This window comes from Saimiri boliviensis, chromosome 9 (genome assembly GCF_048565385.1).
Source record: "Saimiri boliviensis isolate mSaiBol1 chromosome 9, mSaiBol1.pri, whole genome shotgun sequence".
Lineage (NCBI taxonomy): Eukaryota > Metazoa > Chordata > Mammalia > Primates > Cebidae > Saimiri > Saimiri boliviensis.
Genome location: NC_133457.1, coordinates 97,118,673 through 97,140,587, shown reverse-complemented (window position 1 = coordinate 97,140,587; position 21,915 = coordinate 97,118,673). Strand labels below are relative to the sequence as shown.

Genomic DNA, 21,915 nt, shown 5'->3' with positions numbered 1-21,915 from the left:
CCCCACCCCAGTCCCCACAGCCCAGCCACCTCTGATCTCGGGGGTGCGGATGGCCTCCAGGATTGGGGGCGAGTCGGAGGACTGGTCACTGCAGGCCCCATTGACGAGGATCGAGTCTTCCCTCCCGCCGGCGTCCTCCTCTCCATTGAGATGCCTGGTGTCTCCCTTCATGCTTTCCTGTGGGATAAGCCAGAATGGGTGAGGTGGAAGGGAAGCAGGGGCACGAGATGGGCAGTGTGCCCCAAGATGCCCCACCATGGGCTCTATGCCCTCAGGCCCCAGGACGCATTCGCAGGGTGATGCTCTTGCCCAAGTACCCCACCCAGGCTGCCCCCCCCATAGCCTTCCTCTCACCAAGCTCGGAGGCTCAGGACTTGGTTCCATGTGGACAGTCTATCCCGAAGGCTCAGACACCAGCACCCAGGACAGAGGAGGGGCTAGGGCTAGGGTCTCAGGCTCAGACTGCTCTGTGCAACTAGCCGGCCCCTTCAAACAATGCCATTTAGGATCTGCCTGCCCCGGCCTGTCTGCCGCCAGCCTCTGTCCCCTCTGGCCCTGGCCCCTTCTCCCTGCTCAGCCTCTGCAGGGGCTCAGGAAGCCAGTGCATTATTTTCCCTCCTGACCCCTTTGTTTGCTCTCTCCCTTCCCCTCAATCTCCAGGTCCTCTTCCCACCCATCCCCTCCTCCCCCACAGAACCGCTTCTCTCCTCTCCATGGCAGCACAAACCCCGCCTCACCCCATCCTCCAGGGCCCATTGGTCTGCTGGCCTGTCGATCACTCCCCTCCTCCCTCACCAGCTGGGGCTCACAGTCCCAAGTTCCCAAGAAGGGAAGGATGAAGGAGGCACTGGCAGAAAGGGTAGGGGCAGTTGACCAGAGGGACACTCCCCAGATCACTGCAGCCTCACCCTCCAGTCTGGAACTTGGCCTCCCCACTGCTGCCCCTCCTGGTCAGGTAAATCAGCTAAGACACAGGGCCAGGGCCACACTGATGGCTTGGCAGGCTGTGTGACGTCTGCGCCGTCCCACTGCCTGCAGCACTGTAGGCACACAGATTTTGGTGGATGCAAGAACCTGCGCCTCCCGCTATGGAGACTGGGGAGCTGACCTTATAGAAAAAGAAAACTGACATGCAGACCAGGTTATTCTCCATGGCCAAATATCCCATTTGAGACATGGGGCCAGGATTACAGAGAATGAGTAAAAAACTCCGGCCGGGTGCAGAGCCTCAAGCCTGTAATCCCAGCACTTTGGGAGGCCGAGGCGGGTGGATCAAGAGGTCGAGAGTCGACACCATCCTGGTCAACATGGTGAAACCCTGTCTCTACTAAAAATACAAAAAAGTAGCTGGGCATGGTGGCGGGTGCCTGTAATCCCAGCTACTCAGGAGGCTGAGGGAGGACAATTGCCTGAACCCAGGAGGCGGAGGTTGCAGTGAGCCGAGATCGCGCCATTGCACTCCAGCCTGGGTAACAAGAGCGAAACTCCGTCTCAAAAAAAAAAAAAATTCCAGGGCACAAATGCCAGCTCAAACTGAGTTTTCCAATAGTCACTTGCCTTTGCTTTTTGTTCCATCTTTGGTTGGCAAAAATATTATAAAAGCCTTGGCATAGGCCGGGCGCGGTGGCTCAAGCCTGTAATCCCAGCACTTTGGGAGGCCGAGGCGGGTGGATCACGAGGTCAAGAGATCGAGACCATCCTGGTCAACATGGTGAAACCCCGTCTCTACTAAAAATACAAAAAATTAGCTGGGCATGGTGGCACGTGCCTGTAATCCCAGCTACTCAGGAGGCTGAGGCTGGAGAATTGCCTGAACCCAGGAGGCGGAGGTTGCGGTGAGCCGAGATCGCGCCATTGCACTCCAGCCTGGGTAACAAGAGCGAAACTCCGTCTCGGGGGGGAAAAAGAAAAAAAAAGCCTTGGCACAATGTGAAACCCACAGGCCCCCATCCCTGAGCCCCAAACACCTCCAGGCCACTCACACCATATCCTCTTGCCTGGAACCCTGCCTGAGAAAAGCTTCCTCAATAAGCCGCTGCCCATATCCACCAGGCCTCCCTGCCTCTGGGCCCCATGTTGGAGACCCACTAGCATCTGCTAAACAACCCATGCTAGCCTCATAGTTTATGTTCCACTCATCCATCCACCTATCCATTCATTCATTCCATCCATCCATCTTAGAGACAGGGTCTCACTCTGTCACCCAGGCTGGAGTGCTGTGGTGTGGTCATGGCTCCTTGCAGGCTTGACCTCCCGGGGCTTGAGTGATACTCCCGCTAGTGCCACAAGTGTGCGCCACCATGCCCGGCTAATTTTTTGTAGAGACAGAGCCTGGCTACGTTGTCCAGGCTGGCCTTAAACTCCTGGCCTCAAGGGATTCTCCCAACTCAGCCCCAAAAACCAGCATACCTTCTAGAAGCCACACCTCCTCCTATCGCTAGCTGGGAGCTGCACTGGCGCCACCTGCACCACCCACCAGGGGGCGCTGTGGAACTCAGTGTGATGAGCCCAGTGGAGCCACCAGGCAGAGGTGATGGCAGCCCCCAATTCCATGCCCTGCACCTGCCCATTCCATGAGGCAACTAGACCTCTGCCGCTACTCCCCGAGTGGCCCAGGGGTCAGCACCCTGTCTACAGCGCCAGCTACAATATCATCACTTGGGAGCTGGTTGGAAGAACTGCTAGAACTGGGAGCTGGTTGGAGAAATCTCAGGCACCAGGCTAGAGGTCTTGAAAAAGGATTTTTTTTTTTTTGAGATGGAGTAACTCTGTTGGCAGGCTGGAGTGCACTGAGGCAATCCCAGCTCTCTAAGACCTCCCCATCCCAAATTCAGGCAATTCTCCTGCCTCAGCCTCCTTAGTAGCTGGAACTACAGGCACGTGCCACAATGCCTGGCTAATTTTTTGCATGTTTAGTAGAGATAGGGTTTCACCATGTTTGCCAGGGCAGTCTCGATCTCTTGACTTCGTGATCCACCCGCCTCGGCCTCCCAAGGTGCTGGGATTACAGACGTTAAGCCATCGCGCCCGGCCTGAAGCAGGATTTTCACAAGACATTTTAACACAAGTCATGCCTGGGTAATTAATGTACACATTAAAGCGGCATTGTTCAGATTATAAACATACGCGCTGATACACAGCATAAGCTTTCTGCGCCTCACATGATCCGGGGTGTGTGTCAGCACATGTTAAGGAATTTCCCCCACCCCACAAGGACAAGGGACATGCCTGAGTCAGACCAATCAGCTGCTTCTCAGACCCTTTTCTCCCAAGCCCTGACCCGGAAGAAGAGGCTGTCTGACCTATGGCCAGTTCCTATGAGACCTAGCGGCCAGAATCCCAGGAAAGCTGCTGGAGTGTCGGTTCAGAATAATCATTAATTTCAAGCGTTTTACCTCAGGCCAAATCAGTGATCTAAGTAACCTAGGGGGCCCAGCATAGACTGGGAGGCAGGGCTACTTGGTGTGCATCTCCAGGAGGGTCTACCACCCCAAAGTGCTCTGGGGGGACGAGGGAGGGGTCACAGGGTTTGTTTGCCGTCAGGAGATGGTGGCAGACCAGAGGACTGGACTGAAGGATGTGACCTTCTCAGCCTTCATCCGGAGTCCAGGGCTCTAATGTATGCTGGGTTTCTCAGGCAGCACTGAACCCCAGTCCCCAGACAGCCCCTAACTGGGTCAACAAGAAGCCAGACAGGAGTCTCGCCTCCTAGACAGACCCAGGCTGACAATTATTAACCACCTTGGGCCTACCCCCAGGGCCTCAGCAGCGCCAACTGGCCACCAGCCTACCCGACTTGTGGGCAGTGCACCCTCCAAAACCCATCTCAACATTCGGGAAAAGGCTTAAGCACCTAGAACAAGACCTGTGGGTACTGAATAAAGAGTCCAGGAAAAAAACCACTATAAATGGCATCAGCTACCTGGGTGCCCCCGAGGAGCGAGCTGAGCACTTAAATACACTTCCTTCCCATTGCATAATTTAATGTGATTTTATTTAAAATTCATTGTTTTGGGGCCAGGCGTGGTGGCTCAAGCCTGTAATCCCAGCACTTTGGGAGGCCGAGGCGGGTGGATCACAAGGTCGAGAGATCGAGACCATCCTGGTCAACATGGTGAAACCCCGTCTCTACTAAAAATACAAAAAAAAAAATTAGCTGGGCATGGTGGCGCATGCCTGTAATCCCAGCTACTCAGGAGGCTGAGGCAGGAGAATTGCCTGAACCCAGGAGGCGGAGGTTGCGGTGAGCCGAGATTGTGCCATTGCACTCCAGCCTGGATAACAAGAGTGAAACTCTGCCTCAAAAAAAAAAATAAATAAATAAAAATAAAAATAAAGGCCGGGCGCGGTGGCTCAAGCCTGTAATCCCAGCACTTTGGGAGGCCGAGGCGGGTGGATCACAAGGTCGAGAGATCGAGACCATCCTGGTCAACATGGTGAAACCCCGTCTCTACTAAAAATACAAAAAATTAGCTGGGCATGGTGGCACGTGCCTGTAATCCCAGCTACTCAGGAGGCTGAGGCAGGAGAATTGCCTGAGCCCAGGAGGCGGAGGTTGCGGTGAGCCGAGATCGCGCCATTGCACTCCAGCCTGGGTAACAAGAGCGAAACTCCGTCTCAAAAAAAAAAAAATAAAAAATAAAAAAAATAAAATAAAAATAAAAATAAAAATAAAAATAAAATTCATTGTTTTTATCATGACCCTGTATTTGTAGTGAAATTAACTACCCTCAATGCCTTACAGCCACAGCTGTATAGACAGCTGTATAGACCCGTGACTGAATGATGCCCAGATCAATTCCTCCACTACCCGCCTGCAGTCTACACGAAGGCCAAGCCAATCTAGCCTTGAGGCATGTGCTGCTGTGTTCTCTCAGCCTGGAAGCCCTTCCCAACTCCCCATACGTCCTGCTTCCTATCTCAGACTTCAAAACCCACAGCTCCAAATCCAGGAATAAAAGCTTTTCTCCTAGGCCCTTCCTCCTATATATGTAAATATATGAATGCCCCCCTAATAATAAGGTCGTATGTTTTTCAGTGCTTAGTATGTGCCAGGCACTGTTTTCTGCTTTACCTGTCTGAGCTCATTTAATCTTTCAATATTGTAGGTACTATTATTCCTATTTTGCAGATGGAGAAGCCGAGACAGAGATTGACATACCTCCTTGATTAATATATAGGGAAGCGAGGCTGGGCGTGGTGGCTCACATCTGTAATCCAAGCACTTTGGAGGCCAAGGCGGGCTGATCACCTGAGGTCGGGAGTTCAAGACCAGCCTGACCAACGTGGTGAAACCCCGTCTTAAATTAAGAAAAAAAAAAGAAGAAACTATTTTGCTGGGCGCGGTGGCTCAAGCCTGTAATCCCAGCACTTTGGGAGGCCGAGGTGGGTGGATCACGAGGTCAAGAGATTGAGACCATCCTGGTCAACATGGTGAAACTCCGTCTCTACTAAAAAAAAATACAAAAAAATTAGCTGGGCATGGTGGCGCGTGCCTGTAATCCCAGCTACGCAGGAGGCTGAGGCAGGAGAATTGCCTGAACCCAGGAGGCGGAGGTTGCGGTGAGCCGAGATCGCGCCATTGCACTCCAGCCTGGGTAACAAGAGCGAAACTCCGTCTCAAAAAAAAAAAAAATTTTTATATATATATATATATATGGAAGCTACATAACACACAAAGGTAACTGCAGGTTCTTAGAATCAGAACAAGAGGAATGAACATCAGATGTGTAATGGCAGATACAAATCTCCCCAGCTTTTTTTTTCTTCTTGAGACAGAGTCTGGCTCTGTTGCCCAGGCAGGAGTGCAGTGGTGCAATCTCAGCTCACGATAACCTCTGCCTCCGAGGTTCAAGCGATTCTCCTGCCTCAGCCTCCCAAGGAGCTGAAACTACAGGCACGAGCCACCCCGCCCGGTTAATTTTTTTTTGTATTTTTAGTAGAGATGGGGTTTCACGGTATTAGCCAGGATGGTCTCAATCTTCTGACCTCATGATCCACCCACCTCAGCCTCCCAAACTGCTGGGATTACAGGGATGAGCCACCACGCCCAGCCTCCCCCACTTCCTTCTATGTACCTTACTGACTTCATGATTCATCTAACCTCAGGTGATCGGTCCGCCTCGGCCTCTCAAAATGCTGGGATTATACATGTGAGCCACCTCACCTGGCCTGTCTACCACCTCTTTTAACCCCCACCCATCTTGGGGCAGGTCTTATCTCCCTGCCTTCAACAGGCTCAGATGAGTTAAGTCACCCAGCAAAGTGGCAGTGCCAAATCTCATGCCTAGACAGTCCAGGGCACGTGCCTGGAACTGCCGTAACGGAGACACAGACAAGAATTACCTGAGTTACAAACAATGCATCACCCATCCCAAGGATGAAGGGGGCTTCGTGGCTGAGGCATGATACATCAGCTAAGCATTTCCCTTCACAGAAGGTAGCTGCCTAACCTTGTGATGAGAGGTGAACTCTGACCCTTTCCCAGAGGCTAGGGTACAGCGTGTGATTCAGGGGTGAGCAGCAGCCCTGGGTGGGCCCACCCGCAAGGTTCTCCCCCAGGGGCCTTCCTCATTAGTACAGGGTGCCTGTGCCCTGACTGAACCAGGTCAGATGTGCTCAAATGCAATGTGGCAGACAGAGGGGTAGGTGGCACCCCCAATTAGCCTCAGAGGAGGCTCAGGGACTCACCCCAACCCAGCAATAACGCTGAGAACTGATGTCACTCATTTCCTCCAGGCTGACACTAGCAGCAGAGCTGTTTCACAGCACTTCATAAATCTTAATTGCATTAATTAAACCTCACAATGCAGGAAGGGGGGTCACTTTGGTATCTGCCCGACCCCCGGGTACAGTAAAAATTAAAAATTAAAATTCTACATTCAGTGGAGAGTATTAATTTAAAGAAAAAACAAATAAAAATTCCATCTCCACAGCTAAGTTAGAGAAATCTAGAGCCAGGTACAGTGGCTCTAGCCTGTAAGCCCAGCACTTTCGGAGGTAGAGGCAGGTGGATCACCTGAGGTCAGGAGTTCAAAACTGGCCTGGCCAACATGGCAAAACCTTGTCTCTACTAAAAATACAAAAATTAGGCCGGGCTCACAAGTGTAATCCCAGCACTTTGGGAGGCACAGGTGGGCAGATCACTTGAGGCCAAGAGTTGGAGACCAGCCTGGCCAACATGGCAAAACCCGATCTCTACTAAAAATAAAAATAAAAATAAAAATAAAATTAGTGGCCGGACACAGTGGCTCATGCCTGTAAATCCCAGCACTTTGGGAGGCTGAGATGGGCTGATCACAAGGTCAAGAGATCCTAGCACTTTGGGAGGCTGAGGTGGGTAGATCACAAGGTCAAGAGATCGAGACCATCCTGGCCAACATGGTGAAACCCCATCCCTACTAAAAATACAAAAATTAGCTGGGTGTGGTGGTGCATGCCTGTAGTCCCAGCTACTCGGGAGGGTGAGGCAGGAGAATTGCTTGAACCCAGGAGGCAGAGGTTGCAGTGAGGCCGAGATGGTGCCAAGGCACTCCAGACTAGGAGACAAGAGCAAAACTCCATCTTGAAAACAAAAACGAAAACCAAAAAAGAGAGAAAAGTAATAATCGACACTGGAGACTCCAAAAAGAGGGGACGATGAGAAGGAGCAAGGATTGACAAATTACCTATCAGGTACAAGGGTCACTGTTTGTAATGAGTACATCAGAAGCCCAGTCCCCACCAGTAATATACCCATGCAACACACAAGCACATGTACTCCTTGAAAAAGGCACCACAAAACAATGGAGTAAGTAGCTGTAAAATTTAAGCCCAGGAGGGAGACCAAACCTAGGTGAAGTTGGGAGAAGGAAGGATCCAGGCAGCAGGGCAGCACATCCAAAGGAAAGGGGGCCAGAGGCAGGCTGTCTATACCGCCGGTGGCAGAACTCGTGACGGAACACAAGGCCTCAGTTCTATGCTTCTGTCTGATAAGGAACTTACCCTCAATTCCAGAAAACGTCAGATTTACAGGAAAGCAGTTTAAAAAAAAAAAAAAAAAAAAAAGGCTAGCCGGGCACGGTGGCTCAAGCCTGTAATCCCAGCACTTTGGGAGGCCGAGGTGGGTGGATCACAAGGTCAAGAGATTCAGACCATCCTGGTCAACATGGTGAAACCCCGTCTCTACTAAAAAAATACAAAAAATTAGCTGGGCACGGTGGCGCATGCCTTTAATCCCAGCTACTCAGGAGGCTGAGGTAGGAGAATTGCCTGAACCCAGGAGGTGGAGGTTGCGGTAAGCTGAGATCGCGCCATTGCACTCCAGCCTGGGTAACAAGAGTGAAACTCCATCTCAAAAAAAAAAAAAAAGGTTGCCAGGCACAGCAGTCACACCTGTAATCCCACCACGTTGGAAGGCCGAGGCTTGAGCTTGGGCTCAGGAGTTCAAAGCCAGTCTGGCAACACAGCAAGACCTCTTCTCTATTATAATATTTGTTAAAATTAGCTGACTGTATTGGCATGTGCCTGTAGTCCCAGCTCCTCAGAGGCTGATGGGGAACGACCACCTGAGCCTGGGAGTTTGAGGCTGAAGTAAGCTATGGTCACCCCACCGCACTCTAGGCCCAGCGACAGCCCAAGACCCTGTCTCAAAAAAAAAAACCTCCCATTATTTTTCTCAAACCCCAATTTTGTTATCTGTGAAATAAAGCAACCCACCTGATTCACTGGGAAGTTGGTGCCAAGAACCCCTATACAGATGACACAGCCATGACACCTGAAGTCACTTATTCTCATGCGCCATCTTGCTACCTGCCAACACCAACCCACAAGGCCAATCAAGAAGCATCCACCCTGTCACCCTCCACAATTCAGAATGTGTTTAGCAAATTGCTCAGTGCAAGAAAAAAAGAAAGAAAGAAATGTGTCCAAGCAGGGAGAAAGCAGACAAATGGCTATGAGCATCCCCCTTGGAGGGCTGTTCATGACATCGAAATACAGTCAGATGTTTGTCAGTGCATTGGAATAAAAGCCTATATCATTACCTTTTAGATAAGCAACAGGAAAAAAAAAAAACCTAGGAGCATAAAGATCTGAAAAGCTATGACAATAACTGTAGAGTCTGAACTTTTTGCCCTTTATCCAGATAATACAAGCACCCAGCCCCTTCCCCTGCATCCACTTTGAGAATCACCTGAAGGGTGTGGCAGCCCCAGTGAGTGGTCAGTGATAACTCAGAGAATGAGGGGCAGCATAGAAGCAGAATCCTAGACAGGGCTTGGTGGCTCCTGCCTGTAATCCCAGCACTTTGGGAGGCCAAGGAGGGCAGATCACAAGGTCAGGAGTTCAAGACTAGCCTGGCCAACATGGTGAAACCCAGTCTACTAAAAATACAGAAATTAACCGGGTGTATTGACTTGCACCTGTAGTCCCAGCTACTCAGAAGGCTGAGGCAGCAGAATTGCTTGAACCTGGGAGGCGGAGGTTGCAGTGAGCAGACATCACGCTACTGCACTCCAGCCTGGGCAACAGAGCAAGACTCCATCTGGAAAAAAAAAAAAAGCAGAATACTAGACACTGCCATACCCACTTCCTGTGGCCACCTACCCCTTGACAAAACCAGAGTCCAAAGCCCTCCGTCACCTCCCAAGGGGGAAAAGGAGGTTAATGTTCTGGAAACAGATCCCCTCACCTTGGCCCCTCCCTCACAGTGGGCTACACCTGTGGCTTCGATAAGAATGCCTTAAATCTCAAGTCTAAATATCTACACTGTATTTAGCAATCTTTTTTTTTTTTTTTTTTTTTTTGAGGCGGAGTTTCGCTCTTGTTACCCAGGCTGGAGTGCAATGGCGCGATCTCGGCTCACCGCGACCTCCGCCTCCTGGGTTCAGCCAATTCTCCTGCCTCAGCCTCCTGAGTAGCTGGGATTACAGGCACGCGCCACCATGCCCAGCTAATGTTTTGTATTTTTAGTAGAGACGGGGTTTCACCATGTTGACCAGGATGGTCTCGATCTCTTGACCTTGTGATCCACCCGCCTCGGCCTCCCAAAGTGCTGGGATTACAGGCTTGAGCCACCGCATCCGGCCCAACAATCTTAAGTCTAAATACCTACACAGCATCGACACTGGTTCAGCCTTTGAGATGGTAATCTTGACAGTGTCATCTAAAATGCCTAATGTCTGTATCCTGTTACACAGGATTCGACTGCTCAGAAACCACTCAGCTCAAAGCTCTCGCCAAGTCTTCTGTGCAAGAAGGTCACTGCAGTCCCGTTTGTCATAGCAAACACTGCAATCAAATCACGGTCAAAAGGACAGGTTAACTAAACAACCCGGGCTCCACAATAGGGGGCAAAGAGTACAGTACCTATTGTTAGACAAAGTTACGTAAAGTGAAAACAAGAAACCTACATAATACAATGTCAATTATTAAGGTTCAAGCCATTTCTCTTCAGCATTTCTTCCCTAGCTATAAAAATTTGTGGTCAGAAGGGAGGTTTCGGAGCTAACTAACTTAAAGATCATGTCACGCCGGGCACGGTGGCTCAAGCCTGTAATCCCAGCACTTTGGGAGGCCGAGGCAGGTGGATCACGAGGTCAAGAGATCGAGACCATCCTGTTCAATATGGTGAAACCCCGTCTCTACTAAAAATACAAAAAATTAGCTGGGCATGGTGGTGCGTGCCTGTAATCCCAGCTACTCAGGAGGCTGAGGCAGGAGAATTGCCTGAACCCAGGAGGCGGATGTTGCGGTGAACGGAGATCGTGCCATTGCACTCCAGCCTGGGTAACAAGAGTGAAACTCCATCTCAAAAAAAAAAAAAAATACATGTCACTTTTTTTTTTTTTTTTTTTTTTTGAGGTGGAGTTTCGCTCTTGTTGCCCAGGCTGGAGTGCAATGGCGCGATCTCGGCTCACTGCAACCTCCGCCTCCTGGGTTCAGGCAATTCTCCTGCCTCAGCCTCCTGAGTAGCTGGGATTACAGGCACACGCCACCATGCCCAGCTAATTTTTAGCATTTTTAGTAGAGATGGGGTTTCACCATGTTGACCAGGATGGTCTCGATCTCTTGACCTCGTGATCCACCCGCCTCAGCCTCCCAAAGTGCTGGGATTACAGGCTTGAGCCACCGCGCCCGGCCACATGTCACTTTTACAATCAGAAAATGGACATAACTTGCCTGTCCGAGAAACATTTGAATTAGGCCATTCAGGTTTAATCAACATAATTAATCACTTGTATATGGTATGAGTTAGGGACTTAATATTTTCCCCAACAAGGAAAGCCAGACACCTATGAATACATCTCAACCCTACCTCTTATATGAACTTCCCATATATATGTAGGATGTTTTGAGGCTCACTTTTCTGTTTGGTATTTATCCTTTGCCACTACTTTTATTTTTTATTTTATTTTATTTTTTTGAGACAGAGTCTCACCTTACCATTTTTTGGCTTTTTTTCTTTGACGCAGTCGCATTCTGTCATCCAGGCTGGAGTACAATGGTGCAATGTCAGCTCACTCCGCCTCAGCTTCTCAAGTAGCTGGCACCACCATCACGCCTGGCTAATTTTTGTATTTTTAGTTGAGGCAGGGTTTCACCATGCTGACCAGGCTGGAGTACAATGGTGTCAACTCGGCTCACAGCAACCTCTGCCTCCCAGGTTCAAGTGATTCTCCTGTCTCAGCCTCTCGAGTAGCTGGGATTACAGGCATGCAGCCACGATGCCCTGCTAATTTTCTATTTTTAGTAGAGATGGAGTTTTTCCATGTTGGTCAGGTTGATCTCAAACTCCTGACCTCAGGCAATCCATCCACATCAGCCTCCCAAAGTGCTGGGATTACAGGTGTGAGCCACCATGACCAGCCTCATTGTGACCACTTTTTTTTTTTTTTTTGAGATGGAGTTTCGCTCTTGTGACCCAGGCTGGAGTGCAATGGCGCGATCTCGGCTCACCGCAACCTCCGCCTCCTGGGTTCAGGCAATTCTCCTGCCTCAGCCTCCCCAGTAGCTGGGACTACAGGCCAGTGCCACCACCTCAGCAAATTTGTTTTGTTTTGTTTTGTTTTTTTTTGAGACAGAGTGTCGCTCTTGTGACCCAGGCTGGAGTGCAATGGCGCCATCTCGGCTCACCGCAACCTCCGCCTCCTGGGTTCAAGCAATTCTCCTGCCTCAGCCTCCTGAGTAGCTGGGACTACAGGCACGCGCCACCATGCCCAGCTAATTTTTTGTATTTTTAGTAGAGACGGGGTTTCACCATGTTGACCAGGATGGTCTCGATCTCTCGACCTCGTGATCCACCCGCCTTGGCCTCCCAAAGGGCTGGGATTATAGGCCTGAGCCACCATGCCTGGCCCTCATTTTTGTGTTGTTTTAGTAGAGACAGGGTTTCACCATGTTGGCCAGGATGGTCTCAATCTCTTGATCTCCTGATCTGCCTGCCTCAGCCTCTCAATGTGCTGGGATTACAGGCATGAGCCACCACACCCGGCCCATTGTCACTACTTTTAATCATTACAAACTGCTAGAGCAAGCCTGCTAGCCTTATTGAAAAGTTCATTTTCTCCCTTTAGTTTGTGGTCTCTCATTTCCTGTTCTTTTCTGGTCTCTAGATTTCTTTAAGGGAGCTTAGTTCTACCTCAAGATAAAGACACAGTACATTTTTTTTTTTGGTTGAGATGACGTTTCGCCCATCGCCCAGGCTGGAGTGCAATGGCGCAACTCACTGCAACCTCTGCCTCCCAGGTTCAAGCAATTCTCCTGCCTCAGCCTCCCAAGTAGCTGGAATTACAGGTGCCTACCACCACACTCAGCTAATTTTTTTGTGTTTTTAGTAGAGATGGGGTTTCAACATGTTGGCTGGGATCACTTAAAATCCATTCAGGTATGAGTTATCCCAGGCTTCAGAAACCATGATAGGAATTAGGAATCAAAGGCAGGCAAAGGACCAGGTACGGTGGCTTATACCTGTAATCCCAGCACTTTGGGATTATACTTGAGCCCAGGAGTTTGAGACCAGCCTGGGCAATATAGCAAGAGCCAATCTCTATAAAAAATTTTAAAATTTCCCAAGCCTGGTGGCTTTCATCTACAGTCCTAGCTACTCAGGAGGCAGCTGAGGTTGGAGGAATCACTTGATCACAGGAGTTCAAGGCTGCAGTGAACCATGATTGTACCACTGCACCCCAGCCTGGGCAACAGAGTGAGCTATGTTGCCATGCTACCAGGGCCCAGTGCTGTACTGGCTGCAGGGAACACCCACTACAAAGGCATCAGCACTTCTGCAGGAGTTAGGGTCCCAGTGGCAGCCTGGGTTGCAGCCCCAGCTCTGGCCCCAGCACACACACATACAACAACACCCAAATGCTGCTGGACTCCAGAAAAGCCTAAAGAGGCCTTTTTCCAAAGGAAGAGTTAGACCCTCGACTCTCAATCCCCTCTCTCAGCCTCCTGCTCTGGAGACAACCACTCTTCTTCAGCCACCCAGGCTGAGGCTCTGGACAAGAACATGAGACAGCTGAGCATAGCAGCTCACACCTATAGTCCCAGCATTTTGGGAGACTGAGGCAGGAGGACTGCTTCAGCCTAGGAGTTTGAGACCAGCTGGGACAACATTGTGAGACTTTGTCGCCACAAAACATTTGTAAAATTAGATGGGCAATCAGCAGACTTCAGGATTTGAGCTAAAAAGAAGAAAAAAACGAAATAAAATAAAATTAGATGGGCATGGTGACACCTGCTAGGGTCCTAGCTACTCCGGAGTCTAAGGTGGGAGGATCCTGGAATGAGCCCAGGAGTTCAAGGCTGCAGTCAGCTATGATCGCACCCCTGCACTCCAGCCTGGGTGACAATGAGAGACTTGTCTCAAAAGAAATAATTTTTAAAAAAAGAACACAAGAGGTTACATACTGGGACAAGGGGAGGAACGGATGCCAAACTGAGACCTCGCCAGTCCCCTGACCCTGTAACCAGATCTGTACTTCCCAGGGCAAGGCACTGGAAAATTGAGTATCCCTTAATATTGGAGGGAACAATAAACCCTAGAATATTCTCAGGCAGATAATGATGTTATATTCATAAAACAAGACAAGGACCCCATTAAAAATTGAATTTGGGTGTGTTGGCTCATGCCTATAATCCCAGCACTTTGGGAGGTTGAGGAGGATAAATTGCTTGAGTCCAAGAGTTTGAGACCAGCTTAAGGAATGAGGGGAAACCCTATCTTTACAAAACATACAAAAATTAGCCGAGCATGGTGATGCCTGCCTGAAGTCCCAGCTACTGGGGAGGCTGAAGTGGGAGGATTGCCTGAGCCCAGAAGTCAGAGGTGGCAGTCAGGCTGCACAACATTACACTCCTGCCCTTCAGCCTGGGTGACAGCAGAGACCCAGTCTCAAAAAAAAAAAAAAAAAAAAGAAAGAAAGAAAGAAAGAAAGAGAAAAGTTAAACATATAGGACAAGAACTCTTCAAGAGAAAAGTTAAAAGTTCATATAGACTGTGGAGAGGGGCTCATGCCTGTAATCCTAGCACTTTGGGAGGCCAAGGCAAGCAGATCACTTGAAGTTAGTTAGGAGTTTGAGACAAGCCTGGGCCACATGGTGAAACCTCATTTCCAGAAAAAATATAAAAATTAGCTGGGTGTTATAGTTTCTGCCTGTAATTCCAGCTACTCATGATGCTGAGGTACTAGAATCACCGGAACCCGAGAGGTGGAGGTTTCAGTCAGTCAAGATTGTGCCACTGTACTCCAGCCTGAGCAACAGAGACTCTTCTCAAAAAAAAAAAAAAAAAAGGGCCAGCCAGGTACTGTGGCTCATGCCTATAATCCCAGAACTTTGGGAGACCAAGGCGGGTGGATCACCTGAAGCCAGAGTTTGAGATCAGCCTGGCCAACATGGTGAAACCCTGTCTCCACTAAATATACAGAATAAGCTGTGCATGGTGGCAGGCGCCTGTAATCCCAGCTACTGGGGAGGCTGAGGCAGGAGAATCGCTTGAACCCAGGAGGTGGAAAACTTGCAGTGAATTGGGATGGTGCCACTGCACTCCAGCCTGGGTGACAGAGTAAGACTCTGTCTCCAAAAAAAAAAAAAAAGATTCATTTAGAGGATTTAGAAGCTGAGAACTATTGCTTAGAATGAAAAATATAAGGACAAAAGTTCAAAGAAAATTCCATCAGGCCAGAACACTCAACATCTAATAAGAGTTACAGATTGAAAACAGGAAAATCACAATGTGATTATCTAAGGAATTTATTCCCTCAAACTTAGGATGGGAGCTCCCAACCACTTCTCACTCTTTTCTCTGCACTGCGCCCCACGCACACCTGGTCAATATCAACCTCTCACCTCTCCCAGAAAGGAAATTTATTGGCTAAGAACCTTTTCCCACTGACCTGTTTCTCTCTCTCTCTCTCTCTCTCTCTCTCTCTCTCTCTCTCTCTTTATCTCTATCTCTATCTCTCTCTCTCTCTCTCTCTATCTCTATATCTCTCTCTACTTTCTGGAAAATGTCTTTCTAATTTCCTGCTTACAATCTTTCAATGGCTACCACTTTCCTCCAAGTTTCAAAGGTTTTAAAAGATCATTTCATGGGCGGGGCATGGTGGCTCACGCCTGTAATCCCAGCATTTTAGGAGGTTGAGGCAGGTGGATCACGAGGTCAAGAGATCAAGACCATCCTGGTCAACAAGGTAAAATTCCATCTCTACTAAAAATACAAAAAATTAGCTGGGCATGGTGGCACGTGCCTGTAATCCCAGCTACTCAGGAGGCTGAGGCAGGAGAATTGCCTGAACCCAGGAGGCGGAGGTTGCGGTGAGCCGAGATCACGCCATTGCACTCCAGCCTGGGTAACAAGAGCAAAATTCCATCTCAGAAAAGAAAAGATCATTTTATGCAAAGGTTGGTCTTTGATTGGCAAAATTAAAAAGCAGGGAGAGAGAAAGCAGAGACTTAAGAGCAGACGTCATGCTTATACTATTTTATTTGAATCAATGAAAAAAATCTGAGTGAAAGTGTCTTAGAAGCCATGTGTGATGGTAGCTCATGCCTGTAATCCCAATCTTTTTGGAAGGCTGAGGCAAAAGGATCATTGAGCCCAGGATTTCAAGAATAGCAATTGCAACATTTTGAGACCTCGCCCTTATAAAAAAAATTTAGCCAGGTGCAGTGGCTCACACCCATAATCCCAGCACTTTGGAAGGTCAAGGCAGGCATATCACAAATTCAGGAGTTCGAGACCAGCCTGACCAAATGGTGAAACCCCATCTCTACTAAAAATCCAAAAATTAGTCAGGTGAGGTGGTATGCACCTGTAATCCCAGCTACATAGGAGCTGAAGCAGGAGAATCGCTCGAACCTGGGAGGCGGAGGTTGCCGTGAGCCGAGATCATGCCACTACACTCCAGCCTGGGTGACAAGAGCAAAAACTGTCTCAAAAAAAAAAAATTAAACATATCTATTTCTATATATAGATATATAGATATAAACATAGTTTTGTTTTTTGGTTTTTTTCTTTTTTAAACAGGGTCTCTCTCTGTCACCAAGGCTGGAGAACAGTGGCAGATTCACTGCAACCTCGGCCTCCAGGGTTCAAGCAAATCTTTTGCCTCAGCCTCTGAGTAGCACGGATGACAGGCATTCACAATCATGCCTGGCTAATTTTTGTATTTTTGTAGTGTCAGGGTTTCACCATGTTGGCCAGGCTGGTCTTGAACACCTGGCCTCAAGTGATCCACCAGCCTCAGTCTCCCAGTGTGCTGGGATTATGGATGTGAGCCACCACACCCAGCCTAAATATATATATACATTTAAAAAGTGGCCGGTGCAGCCGGGCGCGGTGGCTCAAGCCTGTAATCCCAGCACTTTGGGAGGCCGAGGCGGGTGGATCACGAGGTCGAAAGATCGAGACCATCCTGGTCAACATGGTGAAACCCCGTCTCTACTAAAAATACAAAAAAAAAAACTAGCTGGGCGTGGTGGTGCATGCCTGTAATCCCAGCTACTTAGGAGGCTGAGGTAGGAGAATTGCCTCAGCCCAGGAGGCGGAGGTTGTGGTGAGCCGAGATCGCGCCATTGCACTCCAGCCTGGGTAACAAGAGCGAAACTCCGTCTCAAAAAAAAAAAAAAAAAAAAAAGTGGCCGGTGCAATGGCTCATGCCTGTAATCCCAACATTTTGGGAGGCCAAGGCAGGTGGATCACTTGAGGTCAGGAGTTTGAGACCGGCCTGGTCAACATGATGAAACTCCGTCTCAACTAAAAATACAAAAAGTAGCCAGGCGTAGTGGCAGGTGCCTGTAATCCCAGCTACTCAGGAGGTTGAGACAAGAGAATTGCTTGAACCCAGGAGGCTGAAGTTGCAGTAAGCTGAGGTCGCACCACTGCAATCCAGGCTGGGTGACAAAATGAGACTGTCTCAAAAAATAAATTAATAAAAAGAAAGAAAGAAAATGCTCACCACCAAGGTTTAATAGTACCTGTATCTTCCAGAGCCTCAGTTCTATCACCCGTAAAAGGGTCCCAGTGAGAACATAAGTCCCCCAACAAAAGGGGAAACATTTCTGCTCAGTCTTTTTTACAAAGACAGTAGCCTGTACATGGAACGAATTCCACACTTTTCCAGTCCTAGTCCACCATGAAACTGGAAATCATCCTGAAAATTCATGATTTAAAAGAAAAAACTCCACTCAATTAGCAGTATGTGCCTGGGCTGAGCGTGTGTGTGGCGGGGGTGGGGGGGGGTGCGGGGGGGGGTGGTGCGTGGGGGGGGTGGTGCGGGGGGGGCGGTTAGAGAACGCTACCTCCTACCTCTGAAAAGCTTCACATTTAGCAAGGACTATTTCAGATGAAACTGGAAAAGGCGTCTGAGCCTGGAGGTGAGGCAGCCGGCATGAGAGCTGGTCTAGGAAAAGGAATCCCAAGGTAAGTTTTCCCTGAAGGAGAACTTGCCCAAGTCCCCACTGGAAGCAGGCCCATGGGGCTGCAATAATGAGGGGCGACAGGCGCCTCTGGATCACAGGCACCACGTGGCTGGAGGAAGGGAAGGAAGCAGCCTCCCCAACCCCACCTCCCTTGCTCCTCCCTTAGCCCCCTGCAGCTCCCAGATACCGCCTTCCCCTCCCCCATCCTTTGCAAGGGGTGGGTGTTCTGTCTATAAGAGCTGGATGCCACTGGCCCCAGCCCTGGCCCCTTTGTCTCAGCACTGCCCACCCCAAAGGAAAAAGGTAAAGGATCTCACTTAGCTCAATTACACCTTTGCAGTAGGCTCCAAGCTTGGCTGGGAGGGCTTTAAAAATGGCCCCAACCCATAAAACAGAACCAAGACTCCGTTGGAAACGGAACAAAGGCGATTCTTCCTGGCAACACCCTAATCATGGACAATGATTGGGAAAAGCCTTCAGAGCTGAGAAAAGAATTGACTACCTTCGTGAAGGCAGGAAAAGGAGAAGATGGCAGGGGTGATTCCCTCCATCCTCAAATCTCAGGAATGGCCACCCTAAAATGAGGGGCTATTAGTTATTAAGCACAGACATCAACACTCATCCTATGCTGATCCTACACAGGCACTATCCCGGTGCGCCTTTACCCAGGCCCAGTGTGGTAGAGCCTATCACACCTCAACATCTGAGAAAGATCAAGGGCTGAGGTTAATTCGCGCATAAAACTGGTTTCATCCCTACACAGTCCTATTAGTAGGACTGTTGCTAATTCACAGACGTAATAATTAAGGCACGGAGGGCAATGAACTTGGCGAAACAGGGTTTAAATACATGCTGAAGAATTACGAATTATGCTACCCTAAGGAAGGAAGCTTGCGTAGCCCACGTGCTAGCTAGTGAGTCCAACAACGGTAAACATGTATTGATTACTTACTGTATACCAACACTATAAACGTAAGTACCATCATCTCAACTCTGGAAAAAACGCACTGGCGTTCCCAAAATGGGTGAACAAGAAGCCCCAGCAGGGCTGGTAGAGGAGATAAGAGCTGTCTCCCAAAAACTGCCACCCGTCCGCCAAAACCCACCGCATCCAGAACTCAGGAGGCAGCTCCAAGTTCATACTGTCCTTAATTCCCTTTAAGTCAAACACTTCCCAGCTTCGGGGGCGGGTGGAAACACGGGGGCCCAAGAGAGCCTCTCTCCTAGAGCAGGGTCTAGGCTCAGAACTCCAGCCACAGGTGAGACCTTCCAGCGGGGAGCTTGGGCCCAAGGGCAACCTCGTCTTACAATTTGTTCGGTCCTTCTCCGCTTCCACTTTCTCCCGGATAACGTGGGGCTCAATAACCCCTCCCCATACAACCACGAGCCGGGAAGCTTATCTTCCAGGAGCTGGCGGTCGAGGTTTTGCGGCCTCAGCGTGCAAGTCTGGGAAGTGGGACCAGCCGCACCAAGGAGTTAGGCTAAGAATGAAAAGTAAGTTCCCAGGGTAGGCGGCGTGGCCGGGGTAGGGAGGCGCCGCCCCTCCGGCCGCCTCCTCCTGGGCCAGGTGTGCACAGGGAGGGGGCAGCCCCGCTGCGCCCCGCGCTTGGTGGTTCAGCTCAGGACCACCCCGGGAGGTCGCCCTCTGGCTCCACCCAGACACGCGCGCACACCCCAATCCGCGCCACTGTAAGCCCACACCCACGGGCTCTTTCCTAAAGCTAAGGTTGGGGAAACGGACAGCGCCTCGCCTGAAGCCCCCGCATCCTAGTCGCAAGGGGCGGACGCCCGCCTGCATGGCAGAAACCCCTCCTCACCTCTTCCGCCCCTTAACCTTTCCCAAGGCGGAGGCCAGGTGAGCATACTCCCTGCCCATGACCAAAGCCCCGGCTCCTGCTCCCGTGGGACGCCTTCTCCCCCTCGAGTCTGGGCCCCGAGAGGCCAGCGCGTCCCCCTGCCTGAGGGCGAGCTTCTCTCCTCTTTGGGCTCCTGGAGGCAGAAGCGTCCCTGCCTCTCGTATCCCCGGTCCCGCTCAGAGGTATGTCCCCGCTTCCCACCCGCGGCCCCCGTCCATCCCAAGCAGGGTCCGGGACGTTTCCTCACCTCCCCCCCAACCCAGCCCGGTCTCCAGCCTGGCGGGAGCCCCTCCTCGAGAGGTCCCTAGAGCGGGTCAGTCCCCGGCAGTGGGGGAGCCCCCCGCCGTCCCCTCCCCCAGCAGCCCTCGGAGCCGCCGGCTGCCGAGCCTCCCCGGGGCCGCGGGGCGCTCACCTGCCGCGGGGCTGGCTCGGGCGCGGCGGGGCGGCGGAGCCGCGGGTTGGGGCGGGCTGGCGGGAGGCCGGCGGGCGGCCGCGCGGGGCGCTGGGCTCGCGAATCTCCGGCGCCGATCGCCGAACTAGGTTTACTTGGGCCGCTTAACCCCAGCGCTGCCGTCCGGGCGCGGCCGCCCGCTCGCCGGCCCGCCAGGGAGCCGGTCCCGTCCGTCGGGGGGCGCTCGGAGCGTCCACGCGGGCTGCGGCCGCGGAGCCGGGAGCGGCTGCTGGGAGCGAGCGGTGCGGGCCAGACTGGGCAGCGGGAGTGGGTGGGGCGGGGGCGGTGCCGACTCCCCTTGTAGCCCCGGCCCGGCCCTCGCCCCGCCCCCGCCCGGGGGCGCCCCCGCCGCAGCCACTCAGATCCCAGCACGGGCGCGGGGGTTGGGGGGGCCCGGGACGAGGGAAATTTGAAATCGCTCGGAGCCTCCCCTCCGCCCCTCTCCGCGGGCTCCGCCCCCTGGCCTCCTGCCCCCCGAACCTTGGGCCAGTTATATCAATCTGGGGGATCGGAAGCCCTAAGCGGCAGGGGAGTAAGGCATCCTAAACCAGACTGTTTCTGGGGCTTCTTTTCTCAGGGCCCCTTCAACCTTCCCGGAAACACACAGGCCTGGAGGTGGGTGCTCAGAGAGGGCAGGGCCCCCACTGGAGTCACACAGCACCGGAATCTCCTCTTTAACCCCAACCTCCAGCCGCGGTGCCACCGGGGCGCCGTGGAGCCCCTGTCTGTCATCCTGCTTTGGACCCTCTGCCTCGCCCTCCCTCCCTTCCTTCCACCCAGCCCGGCCTTTGTCAGCCATCTTGAAGGGAGGGGAGGCCAGGGGAGGGGAAAGAAGACCAGCGGGTCTCTCTGGCTACCTGGGTTCCAGGCTCTGCAGGCATGGACAGGCTGAAGGAGAAGCTGCACTCAGCAGGTCTCCCCACCTCTATCCTGAGATGACCATTGAACCACTGGAAAACAATACTGCCTAAAATGTATCTGACCTGGGACTTACATATATGCTTGTAAACCTGCTTATGGTCTATCTCCATGCAGTAAACTAAGGACATCATCTCAGTAGATGTTCAATAAATATGAGTTGAATGAATGAATGAACAAATGAATGATTTGTCGCCTACAAGCCCCTATAGGAGCCTGCCCTGCCTACCTTTCCAGGTATCTCCTATCTTAGCCCCTCTCTGACTTCGCTCCAGCTTCTCTGCTGCTCCTCAATAGACCAAGCATTTCCTTATGATGGTGACTTTGACCTCACTGTTTCCTGCCTGTATCTGGAGATTCTTTGCCCAGATCTTCACAGGACCAGCTTCTTACCCCTCAGTTTTCTCCCAAACGGTTGCTTTCTAGAGAGGCTTTTCCTGATTACCCCACTTGAAGTCTCCCCTGTCCATCACTCCTATTTCATGCTGTTCCTAGCATTTATAGCAATCTAAAATTGTTTTGTGTATCTCTTGTTTTTCTGTTTACATCCCCCTACACACATACATACACACACACACACACACACACACACACACACACCCCACATACACTAGGGGAGCAGAAACCACATCTGTGTGTGTCTCCAAGTGCTTACAATAGGTGGGGGATGCATCAAAAAGAAGCTCAATACAAGGCCAGGTTTGGTGGTTCACGCCTGTAATCCAAGCCCTTTGGAGGCCAAGGCAGGCAGATCACCTGAGGTCGGGAGTTCAAAACCAGCCTGAC

The 21,915-nt window shown here is 51.1% G+C and overlaps 1 protein-coding gene across 5 annotated transcripts in view; it reads right to left on the bottom strand.

Moving 5' to 3' along the window:
• The window catches only part of DNMT3B (DNA methyltransferase 3 beta), a 54,513-nt gene extending 34,029 nt beyond the window's left edge, over positions 1-20,484 (bottom strand). For 3 of the 5 annotated variants that reach the window (XM_074406398.1, XM_074406399.1, XM_074406401.1), the window contains exon 1: positions 30-260. In XM_074406398.1, coding sequence (XP_074262499.1) covers positions 30-258 — 229 coding nt within the window. In that variant the 5' untranslated portion in view covers positions 259-260. Of the gene's footprint in view, positions 1-29; positions 261-20,172 lie in introns of those variants that run through there. The other 2 variants (XM_039479246.2, XM_039479247.2) reach the window with 1 other exon arrangement.
• Positions 20,485-21,915: the final 1,431 nt, after the last annotated feature.